Consider the following 19,009-nt stretch of genomic DNA (forward strand, 5'->3'; position numbering starts at 1 on the left):
CCGGATCTGGTGGCACTAATACCATATCGTACTCTTCATCATTGCTTTCATCAGCCAAAATTGATTCCAAGGCTTCCTCCAGTCTCTTATAGCTGGTAAATAAGTTCCGATTGGCCATTTCAACTTATAAGTAATACTGTAAACAAAACGAAATTTTAGTACGAATCTGCCCGCTGTACCCGCCTGTGTACAACAAATGAAGCAAATCCTTTTTTTTTTTTTTTTTTTTTTAGTTTTGCGGAGAAAGTGCCTTATTACTACCGCCCAGCCTTCGTGGGGGGCGACTGAGCGGTTATGCTGGGGTAACCGTGCCTTACGGCCCGGCGTTGAGCCGCCCGGATTTGATGGTGACCTTCAGGCGACCGCCGGGCCGAGTCCCTAACCCTATATACAACTTAACCTATGCACGGCCTACCAGCTAAAACTCCGCGGTGGCCCTCTTCGGCGCATTAGGGACGGCTGCGGGCTTCCTCTGACGTTTAAGTGTCTAGTCTGCGACCGCAGCCGCCCCTGCGCGGTGCCGCCTTACGGCCCGTCTCCTATGGGGGGGGGGCTCAGAAGCCCCCGCGCACCGAAGGACGCCCTCGGCGTCTACGGCAGCGTGAGGCCAACTACACACTGCCGTCCATCCCGGGGGTCAACCGACAAATGTGCAGAGATGCACAGAAATGCACTAGGGCGGACAGCCCCCTGCTGCCCGCCGACGACCCCCTTCGTGGCCCCTGTTAGTCGCCTCTTACGACAGGCAGGGGATACCGTGGTGGAATTCTCCAAACGCCCCCATTCCACAGGGCGGGAGACGCCGGTCAGTCGTCCACCCGGGTCCTCTCCTACGTCTCCTCTGACGGCGGGAGGGATCGGCCCGTTCCCGATCCCTCTCGGCACTCTCCTTCTGCGAGAAGACCACCTCGCAGAAGTGGGCTACCGCACGCCAGGCCTCCGGGCTGCTGACCATGGAAGCGACCACGGCCGGCAGCGAGAGGTCTCCTCCGACGACTGAAACGAGAGCACTGCGCTCATCGTCCCAGGCTGAGCAGGACTCCAACGTATGTTGGGCCGTATCCCGCGGGCAGTTCTCACAATGGTGACACACGGCGCTTTCCTCTGTTCCTACTATCTGACACAGGTACTCCCCGAAGCACCCATGCCCGGTGAGCACCTGCGTCAGGCGAAATGTCGCCGCGCCGTGGCGCCTGTCCAGCCACTGTGCAAAGACAGGACGCACTGCCGCGACGGCCCGAAGCCCCGCTGTGGGGGCCTCCAGCCTGAGACGCCACTCCTCCACGGCGGCTCGCCGTAAGGGAGGCCCTTTTGGCCTCCACCTCCTTCGGGGCCGGACGCTGCCCGTTCCTGAACGCCTCCTCCCTCCAGTGAAAAGCGTCGGAGAGAGATTTGGCGTCCAGATCCCAGGGCAGGAATCCGGCCAAAACACAAGCCGCCTCGTACGAGATCGTGCGGTACGCCCGTATGGCCCGCTGCGCAACGACCCGCTGCGGGCCCCGCAGGAGGGCGACAGAACGCCGCCCCAGGGCGTCAGCCCAGACCGGGCTGCCGTACAGTGCCATGGACCGCACGACCCCGTGGTACAACCTTCGGCAAGGGATACCAGGACCTTCCAGGTTGGGCAGCAAGCTGGAAAGAGCGCCCGCCGCCCTCGACAATTTTGTCTTCAACAACTCAAAGTGGGCGCGGAATGCCCACCGGCTATCCAAGATTAAACCCAGATATTTCATATTTTTGCCGATGGGAATCCGCACCCCCTCCACTACGATGTGGGCACCGGCTGGCGGCCCTCTCCGAGGCCCATGAAAACAAATGGCCTCGGTCTTCTCGAGGGCCACCTTCAAACCTAGCCGCCGGATTCGACTCACTACATTGCCGGTGCCCACCGCCGCCAGGATCGCGGCATCCTGGAAGGTCTTGGACGTCGCCGTGACCAGTGTGTCATCCGCATAACACGTCACGGCGACGCCCCGGAGATTGGCACCACGGAGCACCCAGTTGTATCCGATGTTCCACAAGAGAGGGCCTAGAACCGACCCCTGTGGGACACCGCACGACATCGCTCTTCGGTGCCACCCGTCGGCGCCCGGGTACACCACGTACCTGTCAGAAAGGTACGCGTGCACCAGACGCCTGAGATAGGGCGGCACCACGTGGTACCGCAGTGCCACGTTGATGCATGGCCAGGGGAGCGAATTGAACGCATTTGATATGTCTAAAGAAATAGCAATAACGACTTTGCCCCTGGCCACTGCTTCCTCCGCCTGCGACTTGACCCGCAGAATCGCGTGAACGGTAGAGCGTCCACACCGAAATCCGAACTGACTGTCGGCCAGGTTGGGACCGACCCTCTCGAGGTGCTCACCCTACTTTACAAGTTTTGTAATAAACTTTAATTCTTATGTTATTATTACCAACACAAATAAATAGACTCCATAAAAATAAAAAAAGAAGTTGAAATATTTCACTATTTTTGATAAAAACCAACAAAATAATCTTACCTTGTATGTCGTGTCTGGACTCCGTATTTTATTACAAAATAAGTGACATTTGTTTTCGCGCCACCGCCTATTTTTATTTATTATATGGTAACTAGTGTCATCTAGATTTGTAATTTCTAACTACTTTCAACACTTACCACAGATAAAATACATAATTTATCGATTAAGTAGTTGTACCTGTGCAGGTACAGAGGGCGGTAATGGGTTAATAACATTCGGCATCAGACAGTTCCTTGGTGGAATGAGAGTTGCGTGTTGGCCGTCAAAAATAGTAAAGATGCTTCTATTAGGTTCAAATACGATCCTACACTTGAAAATTTTATAGAATTCAAAAAATAACAAGCTCTAAAAAAAATTGTAATAAAACGAGAGAGGAATACTAGTTGGCAAGAATTTTGTTCAAAATTATCTCGAGTAACTCCTGTTTCTAAAATTTGGCAAACTATGCGTAAATTTAATAAAACTTTCTCATCATCTACCATGTCGACTACATCAGATAGCTTATTGATTAACGATTTGTTAAGGAAATATTTTCCAGACTTCGTTGAACCCCATCATGATTTACATTCTGGGACCTCTCGTTTAAATATCAATAACTCCTATCTCGTTGATCCATTTACTTTAGAAGAATTAAATACAGCCATAAAATCTCGGAGTGATACAGCGTGTGGATCAGACAATATTTCATATAAAATGATCAAAAATCAAAAATTAATCATTCTAAAAATCTTAAATTCTTTATGGTGCGCCTCTCTTATTCCGAAAGAGTAGAAAATGGATTGTTTGGTTCCAATAATCAAGCCCGATAAATCTCCCAATAGTCCGCATTCATATCGACCAACAGCATTAATCTCATGTTTTGGGAAAATTTTCGAACAGCTTCTAAAACTTTGTCTTGAATTTTATATCCGCAATTACCGCCTTTTACCCAACAATAAATTTGGCTTTCGTCGCGGGATGTCTGCCCGGGAAAGCCTTGCTCACTTTTATACAGACGTCAACTCTGCTTTTAATGAAAACAAACATCTGGCATGCATTTTTCTAGATGTTGTGGGTGCTTTTAATAATGTCAATATAAGTTTGTTGTCTACATCTCTATTAACTTTTGGTATTATTAACCTTATGGTTTTGCTAACATGTGTGCCACAGCAGGAGAAGATGGATTGACTTATGTAGAGGCCATCAGTGGCCAGAGCGACTGATGTGGTTGCAGGCCATGGCAGAGGAGCTGCAATCATTCCAAGACGTGGGAAGCGTGGGAAGTTGTCGATACTCCCAGCAACGCGAATGTTGTGCAGTGCAAGTGGGTGTTTAAAAAGAAATTTGACTCAGACAATAAAGTGAGATATCGTGTACGGCTTGTCGCCAAGGGTTTTACCCAGAAGGCTGGTATTGATTACCAAGAGACCTTTAGTCCAGAGATTAGACATTCAACGCTGCGTTTGTTGTTTGCTTTAAGTGTCCAGTTAGGCATGGAAATCACTCATCTGGATATGAAAACAGCTTTCCTTAGTGGTCACCTAAAATAAAGTATATTTTTGCATTTACCTGAAGGTTTTCCCATAAATAATTCAAATAAAGTGTTAAAGTTAAGAAAAGCTGTAATGGACTAAAACAATCATCACTAGCATGGGATAAAAAGATTGAGGAGACAATATGTAACTCAGGATTTAAAAAATGTTAATAAGAACCCTGTGTATTTGTTAAAAACCATAGTGATAACAAGAAAAACATAGTTGAACTGTATATTATTAGTTATGGTATGTTGAATTTAAAGGCATTTTTTTGAAATATATAGCTTAACCTCTGCACTGTATATAATACTTTGTAAATTTTGTTATTTTGATAAAGTGGAGGTGGTAGAATGTTATCAAAATGTAATGTTAATTTAATACACGTCGCGCCATCTATTCGTAAATGAGGTGAAACTTTCGTCTATTGTTTTTTGCCTATGTATGAACTCGCCACATAAAGCATTCCGTTTGAAACCGCAAACCAACGATTTTTATTAAAATTGTATTAAAATATTTACCCAAGACTGACTGATTGATATAGTTTCATTAATTTTTGATGGATGTGTGGGGTGTATGCTGATAGTATGCTCGAAGTCCAAGTGTAGAGTATTGAAGTGTAGAATGAAGTGAAGCACAGTGAGGAATATTAACCTTAGGATGGTAACAGGGGTGCACCATCACCCCACGCGAACAATCACGCGCCGATTTATAGAAAACTATTTGCCGTCTCGTTCTAGCATTTCGTATATTCTCTCTTGTCGTACCGTGAGCTGTCAGTACCCGTTGCGCGGTGGGAGCGGCGACACGTCATTTTCTTGTTGCAGGTACGTGTGGGGTGCTGCGTCACCCCTGTTACTATTTACGTCGGTATTTTTTTATGTTACTGTATTTTGTTGTTTCATTCATTTTAGTTCGTTATGGCGTTTCGTGATAATGAAGAGCTAGAGCGGTACTTGAGTAATATTGCTGATGATTCTGAGAGTGAAACAGAGCCTTTGGAGACCGAAGGAGCTTCTGATAATGAAAATAACGTCTCCGTGCATTCCGAAAGAGATGACATTGTTTCAGGCTCAGACGATGACGACGATGTGCCTTTGTCACAGTTTCGAGGAAGCGTTCTGAGAGGTAACAATGGACATATTTGGTCTGCTACTGCGCCATCATCAAGCAGAACACCTCAGCGTAATATAGTAAACATCCAAAGATATGTGCAAGTCAATTCTTATATTGAAACAGAAAAGATGCTTTTATGACTTTGTTTTCTAAATCTCTCGACATAGTTCTTACATATACGAATCAAGAAATTGACAGACGTGCTCCCAAATATAAAGATCAACGTTTTACTCATAAAACAGACAAAACAAAGATAGAGGCACTCATAGGTTTACTATTTTATGCTGCGGTAAACAAAGATAGCAGGAAAAGTACAACCGAAATGTGGGCGCCAACGAGTTGTCTATATAAGTCAATAATATCCGAAAGTCGATTTAATTTTCTTCTACTTTGCCTAAGATTTGATGATAAGGATAGCCGTGATAAAGAGCATAAATTTGCACCCATACGGGAAGCCTGGAAGATTTTTATAGACAGTTGTATGAAAGCGTACCAACCAGGTTATTACGCTACGATTGATGAGCAGTTAGGATTTCGGGGGAAGTGTTCCTTTCGTGTTTATATATCTTCGAAACCGGATAAATATGGTATGAAAATTGTAGCCATATGTGATGCTAAGACGTATTATATGTTTGATGCCAGTCCCTACATAGGCAAAGGAACCAAGGCAAAGACGGCTGCAGATTATGTCACAAAGTTAGCTAAGAGTATCAAAGGTTCTGGACGAAATATAACCTTTGATAATTCGTTTACCTCGGTGCCACTTGCAGACCAATTATTGAAGGAATATCGACTGACGTGTATTGGAACTTTACGAAAGAACAAACGTGAGATACCACAACCATTCTTACCCAATAAATCAAAATCTGCTTTATCATCTCAGTTTGCATTTGATCGCGAGAAAACGTTAGTCTCCTTCACTCCAAAGGTCAACAAGGTGATACTGCTGTCAACTATGCACAATAAGGAAGAGATCAATCCCGTAACGCAGAAGCCAGTTATAATTGATGACTACAATGCGACAAAGGGAGGCGTTGATACCTTTGATAAAATGATTCACAATTACACGACTGCGAGGAGTACTCGTCGCTGGCCTCTCAGGTTCTTCTTTGGTATGTTAGACCAAGCAGGGGTCAACTCTATGATTCTATATGTAGAAACTAAGCATCCGAACATTCCAGCTAACAAATTTAAAAGCAGATTTCTAAAAAAACTGGCATTGCAGTTACCAGAGCCTCACATGAAATGACGTCTGGAGTCAAATTTACCTCAACAATTAGCGGGAAATATAAGGACCATTCTAAATGTCCCCGAAGAAGTTCCGTCCGGTGAACCCCCCACCAAATTAAAAAAACAAGCTCGATATGCGTTGTGTTCTCGCAAAAACGACAAAAAAATATTTTTTGTTCAAAATGCAAAAGACCTGCATGTCCTGAACATCGTGAAGAAATTTGTTTGAATTGTATTTAAATACCAAAATTATATATATATATATATATATATATATATTTTAATTTAATATAATTTAGTTACCTATTGATCTCAAGAATGTTCTTATAGTTTGTTTCAAGAATAAAAAGTTTAATTTTTCATTAACTCAGTGGTTTTTTATTCAATTTATTATTCTGGGGTGACGTAGCACCCCCGTTACCATGCGCGTAAGTATAAATCATGTTACCACCGTAAGGTTACGATGATAGTTTTAGCGAAGAAATCACAGTAAAGATAGAAGACTCAGAAAGAAAAATAGCTATAGAAATCAAGGTATACAATATACACTTAGTTATAGTGTCGACGAATCACGTTGCGTCCTTGAGCCAAGGTCGTTGCCGGTGGATTCGAGGCGCGATGACGTAGCGGAGGCATCGACAAATGCACTTACCGACTCGTGCGCTGTGTCGTCGGCCATAAGTCGTCGGCGGAGAGTGCCGAGAAACGCCGAAGTGTGGTGACGCAAACCAATCGCGTCGCGGCATGATACGTTGGCCAATCAGTTTGGAGTATCCGCAGACTTCAGCGCCGCTGTGGTAGAAGGTCGAACCAGCACGCGTCACGTGACCCGCGTACGTAGTTCGACAAGCTGCGAACTTAAAGTGGCGATGAACCGCCAAAGATGCTACAAATTTTGCCATGGTGATAGTTTTAGCGTGTAAGCTAGACGTCAACGTAATTAAGCCTTACTTTACTGTCAAAAATAAGTCGGTAGTTATATTTCCTGACCCTTCATAATATGTTGAAGTTACTCAGAAACACATTAGGAAGAAAAGAGCAAATTACTGATTCACATGACCGAGTTACACATCCTGGAAATATGTACATTTTCTTTTAGAGCTTCAGGACAACGAAGGGTTTTCAGTACATAGAAGCTCAGCCAGGATCACCTGGAATGTTTTTAATGACATTAAAACCCAAGCTAAGTTAAAAGTACCCGGAACCGGCGAGAATGCATGAAAGGATTAATGAAGGTGGAGGAAACGCGAGAAGTATGCCAGAATCGTGCAAAGTGGCAATACATAGTCTCTGCCTACCCCTATAGGATAGAGGCGTGATACTATGTATGTATGTAGAGCCCAAGGGAGGATTTAACAATAACCCTTCTGCGAGACAATTTAAATCGTCATTTAAGAAAATGTTAATGGACGGACAAATTAACGGTCTTATTCATAGTAAAAGTATAAACTTAGCTTATCGAAAGTATAAACCACATAAATTTAAAACGTCCTTTAAATAAATAAAATTTTATTAACAGATGGCAGGTGTGGGGTCCTCAAAATCATTTCCAGTGGCTCACGGCCAAAAAACAAACAGAAATAAAAGGAAGGGTTCCTACAGTAATTAAACTTTTTTTAGTCCATATTAATGTAGATCCCGACTGGCTAACAAATGTAAAAAAAACAAGGGGGAGGGAGGAGGCAGACAGTTTTTTCATTGGAAGTAGAGAAACACATGATTAAACATATACATATCTGTGCTGATTGGGGGTATCCTCTTGAATGTTTAGATTTTCGATACTTTATTAAAAATGACCTAGACAAAATAGGAAGACCTGTTCTAAAATTTAAAGACAATTTACCCGGTCCTGACTATGTAGCAAATTTTCTTAAACGAAATAAAAATGAGATCACACAGAAAAATTGCCAAAATATAAAAAGAATCAAGGCAGCAGTAGTCGCGGCCCACGCGCGAATGAGCCCGCAGCAAAACCGCGTCGCTCTGCATCTTAAAATCAGTTATTCCGGACAGTGAACCACTACCGCCACATGCGACACAAAAAGTTGCACGCTGCGACGATCTACCTAACAGTGAAAAAACCACCTAAATCGGACAAAGTTTTGAATTTTTAGAGACAAAATAGTTTTTCGAAGAAAATACCCAAAGCGCCACTTGACAACTGTCAAGTGGCGCTGTTTACGCTTGTTCCCAACGCTCTGTCAAATGGGGAGAAAAACTCAAAGGTCGTGGTAGATGTCGCTAGCATCCAGTTGGTTTTATTGTTTTGTCTTGACATTTGTGAGAGTTTGTGTACGCTGTTTTCGAGTATTTAAAAGTCTATAATGTATTCCTTTCGGACTGTTCTACAATTAAAAGAGGAATTACCTACGTAAAAGAAATGCATCTGTCGCAGGGAAAAAAGCAGTATTGATTGAGCGGTAAGCAATAATTATTTTTTAGGGTTATATTGATAAATGATCGATTTTTTTTTTAATCTAATAAGACCTTATGTTTTATCTTCCAGATTAGAAGCATATGATCGAAATTTTAATTTTAGTGCTAACCCAGGGCCTAGTACTTCCCTCAGTGACCCACAATATCTGTGTCCACCAATATCTGCTTACAAAGATATAAATGCAGATTCGCCTATTCCTCCTCTCAATAGGCAAGAAATACAATCGTTCTTCGAAAGGTATGATCATTTATTAAGCCTTTTATTTAGTATTATTTCATTTTAACAAGGAAGTAGTGTCCACTTCCAACAGGCTACTAACCATAAATGCATTATCATTATAACTCCAATATTCTGTTTATTTCAGATTTAACACTCGTCCAAAAGGGAAGGCCATGTATGAAGCAAGATGTTTGTTGACGGCACAATATGTTATTGAAGGTGTTAACACATATATACAGAGCCACTGCAAAGCGCAGATGAAAAAAATGATATACATAGTGAATGTAATGCTAAATAATGAAGGCAACATTATACAATCCCACTGTGAATGTGCAGCAGGCAGTGGTATTGAAGCACACTGCAAACATGTGTCTGTGCTACTTAGGTGCAATAGAGGATATGGTCGGACTAAAAGTATTATCCTGCATCAGGTATCAACACAAACCCTGATGACTTTTAAAAACCTTCAAAGGTGTTTTACAAATCACCAATCAAGCTCAAAACTTGCCATCTATCGGCAAAAAAAGGAAATCAAATATTAACTTTGAACCATTGCCAAAGGAACTTGAGATTGAAAATTACCATGAATACATATGTAATTTAGCTATTAATTTTGGAGAAACAAAAATGCCTATTTTGCAACTTATCAGGCCAGCTAATCCCTATGGCATGGACTATGATCATAATATGTATTCATGTAAGACAATGCAAGATCATTTACTTGATAATTTATTATTGCAAAATGTGACACAAAAAAAATTTATGAAGTAGAAAAATTAACAAGGGCTCAAGATAAATGTGCTGAATGGCATAAGTGGAGGTCATATATGCCCATAAATACTAGTACTATTCCATACATAGAAAGCAGAAATGGGAAATTAACCCTTAAAAGAAAGCATTCCTATTATGCACAAATTCAAGGGCAGTTATTGTGCACAGGAAGAAAATTTTGCAATCTAATAATATTTTACTTTTTAAAGATATGGAAGTCATATTTATTGACAGAGATGATACATACATAGAGGATATGTTAAAAGGACTTGTTGATTTCTATGAATTTCATTTAAAACAGGAAATTATTAATAAATATTATTATAAATATTATGATTCTGTAATAAAACAATAGTACAATAAGATATGTTTTATTTTTCATTTTTAATTATTGTCTCCCTAAAATTACAACACATAACACATATAAAAAATATTTTACTTGCTATAGGTATATAAGTGTAATTCACCTTTAAGTATTTTATATGTTTTAGTAAGCCCAATCAAACGTTCAATGTGTACTCTTTTACTGGCTAAATTTCTATCTTTTATTACAGTTAAGCCTGGTAATTGAGTCTGGCCTTTTAAAAATGTTGGAATATTAACAACTACATATATATATTATAGTAACAATATTTTTTCACTTAAACCTACAGACTCAAAAACAATTCAAAAAATCATAAGTAACATATCTACCAACGCACAAGGAATCGATGGGATATCGAAAGAGATGCTGAACTTAACCCTGCCACAGTCTTTATCAGCTATTACAGAAATAGTGAACAGATCTATCACATCTTGTACATTTCCAAATCTATGGCGGGAAGCAATAGTGCGACCGCTTCCAAAAAATAAGAATCCTCAAACCTGTAAGGATCTTCGGCCAATAAGTATATTGCCCTGTTTGTCCAAGGTGTTGGAAAAGGTTGTATATTTGCAGGTTACAGATTTTCTTGAAACGAATGGGATTTTACCAGAATTACAGTCGGGTTTTAGAAAGGGCCGCGGTACCACAACAGCATTAGCTGATGTCGTTGGTAACATTCTCGAGGCGCGAGATCGGGGGGAGGGGACGATATTGACATTACTAGACTTCTCACGAGCTTTTGACACAATTAATATCAACCTACTCATTTCTAAATTATCATACTACGGTTTTGATAACCAAACCCTAAAGTGGTTTCACAGTTACCTAACCGGTAGGTCACAACGTGTACAGATTCAAAAAAGCGATGGTTCAGTACTCTCCTCCTCTCCACGATATATATCTAGAGGGATTCCGCAAGGGTCGCTTTTGGGTCCAATTTTGTTCATTTTGTATAGTGCGGACATGACGAGTAATATAAGAGATTGCAAATATCATATTTATGCGGATGACACCCAACTTTATATCTCCTTTAATGCAACACAGACATCTTCTGCCGTTTCTGTTTTAAATGAGCAACTGGACAGGATTGCTGCATGGTCTCTAAATAACTCACTTGTGTTGAACCCAGAAAAATCTAAGTTTATGGTGTTGGGGAGTCAAAAACAAATCAGGGCTATAATTTCATTGAACCCTGATGTTAAAATCATGGGTCAAAGCATAGCTCGTGTGGAGACTGCTCGTAGCTTGGGTCTTGTCATGGACCCGGGACTGCGGTTTGAGAGTCACATCAATGGTGTTGTAAAAAATTGTTTTTACAGATTGAGGGTTTTGTACGGGATAAGAGATTTTCTTAGTATTACCTTAAGAAAGAGACTGGTAGACAGTTTAATTTTATCTAAATTAAATTATTGCGACATTGTCTACGGCCCCTGTCTGTTGTCACGTACAGGACGCTTAATCCAGCGTGTCCAGAATGCATGCACACGATTCTGTTTTGGTGTGGCTCGTTAAAACCACATTACGCCATACTTGAATAAAAACAATATATTAAAAATGGCTGCTCGTCGTAAATTGCATATGGCAAGCTTATTGTTCGGGCTGATAAATACACACAAACCGGCATACCTGTACAATAAGTTAAGTTGGAGACATGACCACTACAAATGCTCTGCTCGTTCGACATCTTATCCACTCTTGACGCCTAGACATAAAACTGCTGCCTTTAGGGGATGTTTCAAGTTCGCGGCCAGTCACTGCTGGAATGTCTTACTGCCACCATATATTAATTCCCTGAAAACAAAGAATACATTTAAATTACATTTAAAAATACATTTATTAAATGAACAAAAGAACGAAGACACGTAATATAACAATACTTACGCATGTTTTATGACCTTTGCATGGATTAGGCTAGTTTGACCTCTAAGCAACTGGCAGCGAATAATCACTGTTCCATGTGATTACATCCTTAATGGCATGGTTTCCCATAACTTCTTCGTTAACTTTTGCTTGTAAGTTTTTGTGACGACGCATTGATTATTGATTATTGTTTCGATACACCTACTATAAGTGAATATTTTTCTTATAATATTATTATGTTTATGACACGTGCACGTGAGCAACGTGCGCCTGCGACGGCTTGTCCGACGCAACTAATAATAATATTATAATCGGCGTGGTTGGGTGCGTGCACTCGACAGCTCCTTTAATGAGCCTCATTACGCACAACTTGAATAACTTTGTTTTTTATATAGACATCTTATTATTATTGTTTATTGGCTAGTTTAACGCCCGTTGATACGTCACTTAAGGTGACTACTGAAAAACAGCGTTGTGCTGTGGTTCGCACCACATCACAACATTATGCTGAGTGGTCACCTACCGGTCACAGCCGCGACCAGCCATTTTTTATTATAATTTTTTTTTTTTTTTGTTGTTTTTTTTATTATTATTTGTAATTAACGTTTATTGTGTTATTTTTATTATATTATTATTATTGTGTTTATTTATGTTGCGACTGTGGCTAATAAATCGTTTTTCTTTTCTTTTTTCTTTTCTTTCTTTACATTATTGTCCGCAAACATATCTTGTATATTGAAACCACGGTCTGCTAAAATGACATCACCACTTTCACACTTCTCGATTAGGTTACTTCTTTCTACTGTTTGTCTGTCACTTATAGATCCTGCATATGCTGGAGAGCAATAGGATAAAAGGCCCCCGGGAGTAGCACCAACAAGTATCTTTAAAGTATTTCCATGTTTGTAGCTACTCCACAACGCTTGCTGAGCAGGGCCCTTATTCTGTATGATAGTGTAAACGCGTAACGCGGCCGTGTCATGTTATCTTCGAGAAATGTGCGTGGAATGGTATTCTGTAAGCCAAATTTCTATAGTACTAAACATGATGCGTTGTGTTACGTGCTTGTTACGCACTGTCAAAATAACGTGCGGGATAGAGAATAAGGCCCCAGTAGGATGTTTGGGTTTCTGAACTTGAATTTCAGTGCCATCTAGAATTACCCTCACATTTCTATTGTACTTTTTAAAATTGTCTGGCATATAATATTGTACCAGATCCTTATCTGGCCATATATTGATTTTTGACCAAAGTTGATATATAAAATTAACCCATGTTATAAAGATATTTGATGCTGTTGTGGTACTTATATTAAAAAATCTACTTAATTCAAATATACATTTATTTTGTCTTAGTTTAATTAATGTTAAAAATAATTGGTCTTCTGTACTGAGACTAAGGACTTTGCTTCCATAATAATTTATTTTGTCAGCTACTGGACTTAAAGTAGAATACACAAAATAGAACTTCCTATATGATTCAAATCCAGTGTAAAATTGAATTGCCCTGTCATCATTTTTATATCTATTGATTATCCCAAACATGTGTTCATTATCAACTTGTGTTCCCTTTGAATAAAATACACATTCAGCTAATGGTAAAGATATCTCCTCATTCTTTGATTTTAACTCCACTTCATTACTATATGCTATGTCTGTGGATAGAAATATTTCATTATTTTTCGTGGATATTTCACAATAATCTTTAGAGCAAGTAGGTTCTTCAAGCATTAATTTCTTCCGACACCTTTTTTCTAAACGTTCTTGACGCTGTTTTGCGAGTGTTGTCTCTAATTTTGTTTTAGTGAAAGAGAAGATTGAAGGCACAGCAGTTTTCTTTAAAAATTTAGCTTTAGGCTCATAACCTGAAAGAAATAACAATAATTATTTTTTAAGCAAAAGTAAATAAATACTAATAAATAAATAAATATTGTGTATATGAGGTTGTAATAAGTTGGGCATACGTACTGGTATATTTACTTTGGCCAAAGTAATCATCTGATTTAAAATGAGCTGAACACAATACGGAGTGCATGGTTGCCTGAAAGTTTTTGATTCTCAGCGCTTTTTCCCAGTCTTTACGACGTTTTGGATCCTTGGGAAATATATGGCTCCCCTTGGTTTTTACAGTCTGGAGCACAACACTGCGGCATATTTTAGTACGTTTTGTGTTTACGGTGATTGTTTACATAAAAATAATAATTTTGTATGGTATATGACAGTTGACAAGACAGAGATAAGGTAAGTCGATCATGCGACACCTGGTGGGATAAAAGGGCAGTTTATCGCCCCATTGTACGTGTTTTCATCAAAATTATTGGAAATATTAATGAAGATGACTAAATGTTGCATAATTGGATGTAAAAACGTTGGCATTCACAAATTTCCAATTAATCCTACTTTAAAAAGAAGTGGATAGTTGCCGTGAGAATTAAAAACTTCACGCCTACGAAGTACTCGAGGTTATGTCGGGACCATTTTAATGAAGAAGACTATCAGTCTATGAGTGTGACTACTGGTATTATTTTTAACAATGATTTACGTCAGTTATAATTATTATATTTAAAAAAAAATGTGTTTTTAATTAAATTTCATCTATTTTTAGGCTTACTTTGTGGACGTTTCCCATGGAACCAGAAGATATTTTCCAATAGTTCACGTGCAAGAGAAAAAAGAATTCGCAGAAGAAATATAAAAAAGAAACTTTTTGACCAACTATCTAGTGATATACTTACACCAATTTCTCCTGCACTAGATCCACAGCCATCTACTTCATTCAATACTCCGGATACCAATAACCAGGAAGAATTCAAAGAATCCTTAAATTCAACATCTGCTGATCATGGTGACCATATTTCAACTCGAAATTCTCAGAAAACAGTGAGCACTCAGACATCAACACTGCTATCTTTATTTTCAAGTGACATTTTACTCAGTGATAATGAGTCGGTTCGATTCTACACTGGTCTAGAGAGTATTGAAAAATTTAAGTTAGTATTCTCAACATTATTGCCTATGGCAGAAAATCTTACATATAGATGGTCTGGTTCTTACTTATGTTAATTAAACTTAGGAGAGCTAAACCTGACCTTGAATTATATAAAATGTTTGGAGTCAGCAAGACACAAGTGTCAAACATATTTATAACCTGGGTAAATTTTGTCCATGATTTGTGGTCAATCATAGATATATGGCCTCAAAGATATCTTATAAATTATTATATGCCTGCAGAATACAAAGAATACAAAATGCCCACCAGAGTTATTATTGACTGCACTGAAATACCAATTACTAAACCTGGTGACCCAATGTCCAAGCAGATCATATCAGCTCCTACAAAAATAGAAACACAATAAAATTTTTAGTTGGTGCTACACCAGGAGGGTTGATTTCATATTGTTCTGAAGGCTATGGAGGATCAACTAGTGATAGGCAAATGATAGAGCGAAGTAGCCTTATGGAATTATGTGATGAAGAAGACAGCATAATGGCAGACCGCGGTTTTAATGTACAAGACCTCTTTGCATCCAAGAACATTGGTATAAATATTCCCCATTTTTTAAAAGGTAAGGCTCAGCTGCCTGGTCTTGCACTTTTACATGACAGAAAAATAGCTGCACAAAGAGTACATATTGAACGACTTATTGGCCTAACTAAAACTTTCAAGATTTTAAAAATGGAAATGAATGCATATTATGTTCCATTAGCATCCAAAAATTTTTATATTTGTGTAATGTTGTGTAATTTTAGAGAATGTATAGTAAATAAAAAATAAAAGCCTGATATGTTATTAATCATTGTTTTTATTGATTACATTATAATAATCTTTATATAAATACTTATTTATAATTTCAAGCTTCATACAATTGTTGTAAAAACTGTCTAATTTCTTTATCATCTCCTTGAACTAGATGCAGATCATACATTTCAGAATATTTTTTTATGGCAGTCTTTTCATGCATAAGGCCATGTGCTGTGGCTCTTGACGTAAATTTCTTTTTTGCAATAGTTGTTTAGCTAAAGACTGTTAGGATTGTGTCCTCAAGTGACACACCGTATGAAAAACACTGGCTGTTATTCTGCAACTACGAAGTTCATGCCAAAGTGGGTTTTTAATTTGGTTCCTAGTTTTTATTTCAATAGACATTAAGTATTTCATGTTCAGTTATTTTTGTTAATTTAAGTTTGTCTAAAATTATTTGTTCCTGGTTTTTTTCTAGGTAGTCATGGTCTTGTAGGATCGCAATAGGGTTTGCTGGTATCAACAGTTGTTTAAGGGGCATATTTGACTTGAAATTCAAGATCAAATTTCGGATTCTTGAATTATAATTATTTTTATTAATTGTCCCCCATTGGGTATGCTTCAAAAATTACATTTTTGCTAGACCTTCTAGGTAAATCTTTAACTTTAACAGGTGTCCCAGAAAATGTTTTCCTTGGCTTATGAAAAGCAACTGCTGCGTTTTTGTCTCTGTAGTTAACATTATTTTGTCTTGTTTCATGTGTAATATAGCAAACAACAGTACACCAATATGCTTACAATGAGCTTCAATTCCGGCTCCTGCTGGACATTCACAATGGCATTCTTCAATACTGCCATTTCTATCAAGTTTGATGTCAACTTGATATTGTAATTTCTTCATGTTTTTTTTTTACAAAACCTCTGATATAAAAACTGTCATTCACAAAAGCAGATCTTGCAAGTAATAAACATTTTGCTTCTTATAACTTCTCTGCAGCGTCAGTTTTCTTATTAAACCTAAAATAAAAGAATGTAATTGTAATAATATGAATACACTGGCTCAAAAAATCTATAAGTAGAAATATAATTATTTACCTTTCAAAATAATATCTCAGATAATGCCTTTGAAGTGGTGGTAACATAGAGGCACTATTTATGTCATGATACATTATCACTGGTGGAAATTCCATAGAGGGCTCTTGATTTGGTGAAAGTAGTAGTGTAGTAAAGTTGAAATTCTTGTCATACAACTGTAATCTGAAACAATATCCTAAAATTAGTTACATAATATATACTTCAATAGCAAAATAAAGCTACAAGCCTACATTAAATACATTCAAGACCTTCAGCTTGTCAAGAGCTAGTTTTGTAACTAGTATGACCAACATTATTATCTAGTCCCTAACTAATTTTCGCATAGTTATTAAACTAAATTGTGGAATATTTTAATAATTAAAATTGGATAATATTATTGGGTTCACTGGGTATCAAGTCATAAAAACTTAATGTATAGTTTATGTAAGATTGCATAGTATCAGTTACAAAACAAGATCACGGCATCATATCAAAGAAATGTGTCTGAAAACATTATAATAACAAAAATACCTTTCCACCAAATCAGCTTTCCTTCCTTTAACGGACGCACCTCGTCTCTTTAATTCAGCTTTTAACTGAAGTAGACTCCAAGAAGAATACATTGTCACATCCATTACACTGATAAATAGCTCAATTCCAACGCAAAATGATTTTATTCCTTTTGTTTACAAGCGGCGTAAACTGTCAAACTGACGCCAGTGAGAACAAGCATACGCAGCGCCATCTGAGATTAGCTTTAACTTGCCATCCTCATTCAGTTCGAATAAAAAATGTCAACGCATACCCAGTTCTGCGTTTCATTTAATCAAAACGAAAACGATTTAAAACAGTGGTCAATACGGACCCGAAACAGTGAGTGCGGCTGATGTTTTTTGGTTTTCCAAATATTGCATGTGTAGATTTCAAGAATATGATCCTACACTTGCCTAAACCAGATTTTTCAAGTACTGATTGAACCTCGACTTTATACACATTTTCAGTTCATTTGGGTGTATATCATTTGCAATAAAAGTTATAATAGAAGCGTTATCCAAAACATTAAAATTGAAAGAAAGAAATTCAACGTGAAACATTGGATGAAAAAACAATAGGGTGCCGGACTCATTTTTGTTCTATACTATTATCAAATATTTACATAAAATAAATTATAACACAGAAGGAATTATTGAAATCCGGTAAAAAATCAACAAGTTATAAGTAAAAGTTGCCAGGTTTGGTAGACGACTTACTGCGTTGTCGAGGTCTCGAATGAGAACGATCAGGGCGTCTCTTGCGTGAGTAACGCTGCATTGACCGTCCACGCAGTTCAGCAACCTCCAAGGTCAGCCTTTCAATTTGTTTTGCCAATATTTCCAACTGTGTGGGTACCCCCGGGTCGCTTGTTTCTCCCGATACCGCTTCAATCTTTGCTGTGGCGGGTTCTGAGTACTCTACCATCTTGTCAGCCATGGCCGCCAGTGTCTCCAGCGACGACTCGGTGTTAACTGAGAGCACAACGCGTACTTGGGCGGGTAGATGCTTCATCCATTCAATACGCAGTCCGCCATCCGTAATCATCCCTCTACCAAGCTCTCGCATCTTGCGCAGCAGCTGAGAGGGTTTTTGATCACCAACTCTAAGCCGCTGGTGAGTTTTTGGAAGTTTCTGACATCAGAGTCTTCGTACGCAGCTAACAAACGAGTCTTCAAAGTATTATATTTGTCAGTTGCGGGTGGATTGTAAAGAATATCTGTGAGGTGCTGGAGGTCCGTTGCCTGTAGCTGTTGCAGCACGTAGCGATATTTTGATCATCCGAAGTCTTCAGCGGGTCCACAACGGCTTCAAATTGCACGAACCATGCCCGAGGAATTTCTCGCCAGAAAGGTAGAAGTCTGGACTGTATGGAGACAGCTGCCACGTCGAGTTCGAGCTTCGTTTCCTGGTTTGCTTCGGTCTTCTCCATCACGTCGGGTCGCCAAACTTAGTTAAAATAAGTCTTTGAATTTCGGTGGAAGGGGTAATTAACAAGAAACAGAAAAGAGAGGAAATACCCATATGTGACGTCATCGGGAATTACGACGCGTGCAAAAAAAGAGATGAAGCGATATCCCCACATCGCGCCCACTTCTGCACGTTACAATATTTTATATATGAATTACTCGCTCATTTTTTAACCAATATC

General features: G+C 39.1%; 1 protein-coding gene and 2 long non-coding RNA genes across 4 annotated transcripts; 1 reads left to right on the forward strand and 2 right to left on the reverse strand.

Moving 5' to 3' along the window:
- Positions 1-12,962: 12,962 nt before the first annotated feature.
- LOC119193825 lies at positions 12,963-14,109 on the reverse strand. The gene is made up of 2 exons (XM_037447578.1): positions 13,980-14,109; positions 12,963-13,876 (listed from the first exon to the last, which is right to left on the reverse strand). Exons 1-2 carry the CDS (start codon positions 14,044-14,046, stop codon positions 12,996-12,998), a joined length of 948 nt encoding a protein of 315 aa, XP_037303475.1. The 5' UTR covers positions 14,047-14,109; the 3' UTR covers positions 12,963-12,995.
- Positions 14,110-14,348: 239 nt separating this feature from the next.
- LOC119193828 lies at positions 14,349-17,665 on the forward strand. Its single transcript, XR_005114068.1, has 2 exons — positions 14,349-14,529; positions 14,617-17,665. It is a non-coding gene; the product is annotated as an uncharacterized LOC119193828 (long non-coding RNA).
- LOC119193827 lies at positions 15,797-18,453 on the reverse strand. 2 transcript variants are annotated; one of them, XR_005114067.1, is made up of 3 exons: positions 17,359-18,453; positions 16,849-17,010; positions 15,797-16,770 (listed from the first exon to the last, which is right to left on the reverse strand). It is a non-coding gene; the product is annotated as an uncharacterized LOC119193827 (long non-coding RNA). The 2 variants fall into 2 exon arrangements; XR_005114066.1 differs by having other exon boundaries at positions 16,849-18,453.
- Positions 18,454-19,009: the final 556 nt, after the last annotated feature.

Source organism: Manduca sexta, chromosome 7 (assembly GCF_014839805.1).
Source record: "Manduca sexta isolate Smith_Timp_Sample1 chromosome 7, JHU_Msex_v1.0, whole genome shotgun sequence".
NCBI lineage: Eukaryota > Metazoa > Arthropoda > Insecta > Lepidoptera > Sphingidae > Manduca > Manduca sexta.

Coding starts and splice junctions, on each gene's coding strand:
- LOC119193825 (XM_037447578.1), bottom strand. CDS start 14,046: ATGCACTCCGTATTGTGTTCAGCTCATTTTAAATCAGATGATTACTTT. Junction 13,877..13,979: donor TGGCCAAAGTAAATATACCA/GTACGTATGCCC, acceptor TATTTCTTTCAG/GTTATGAGCCTAAAGCTAAA.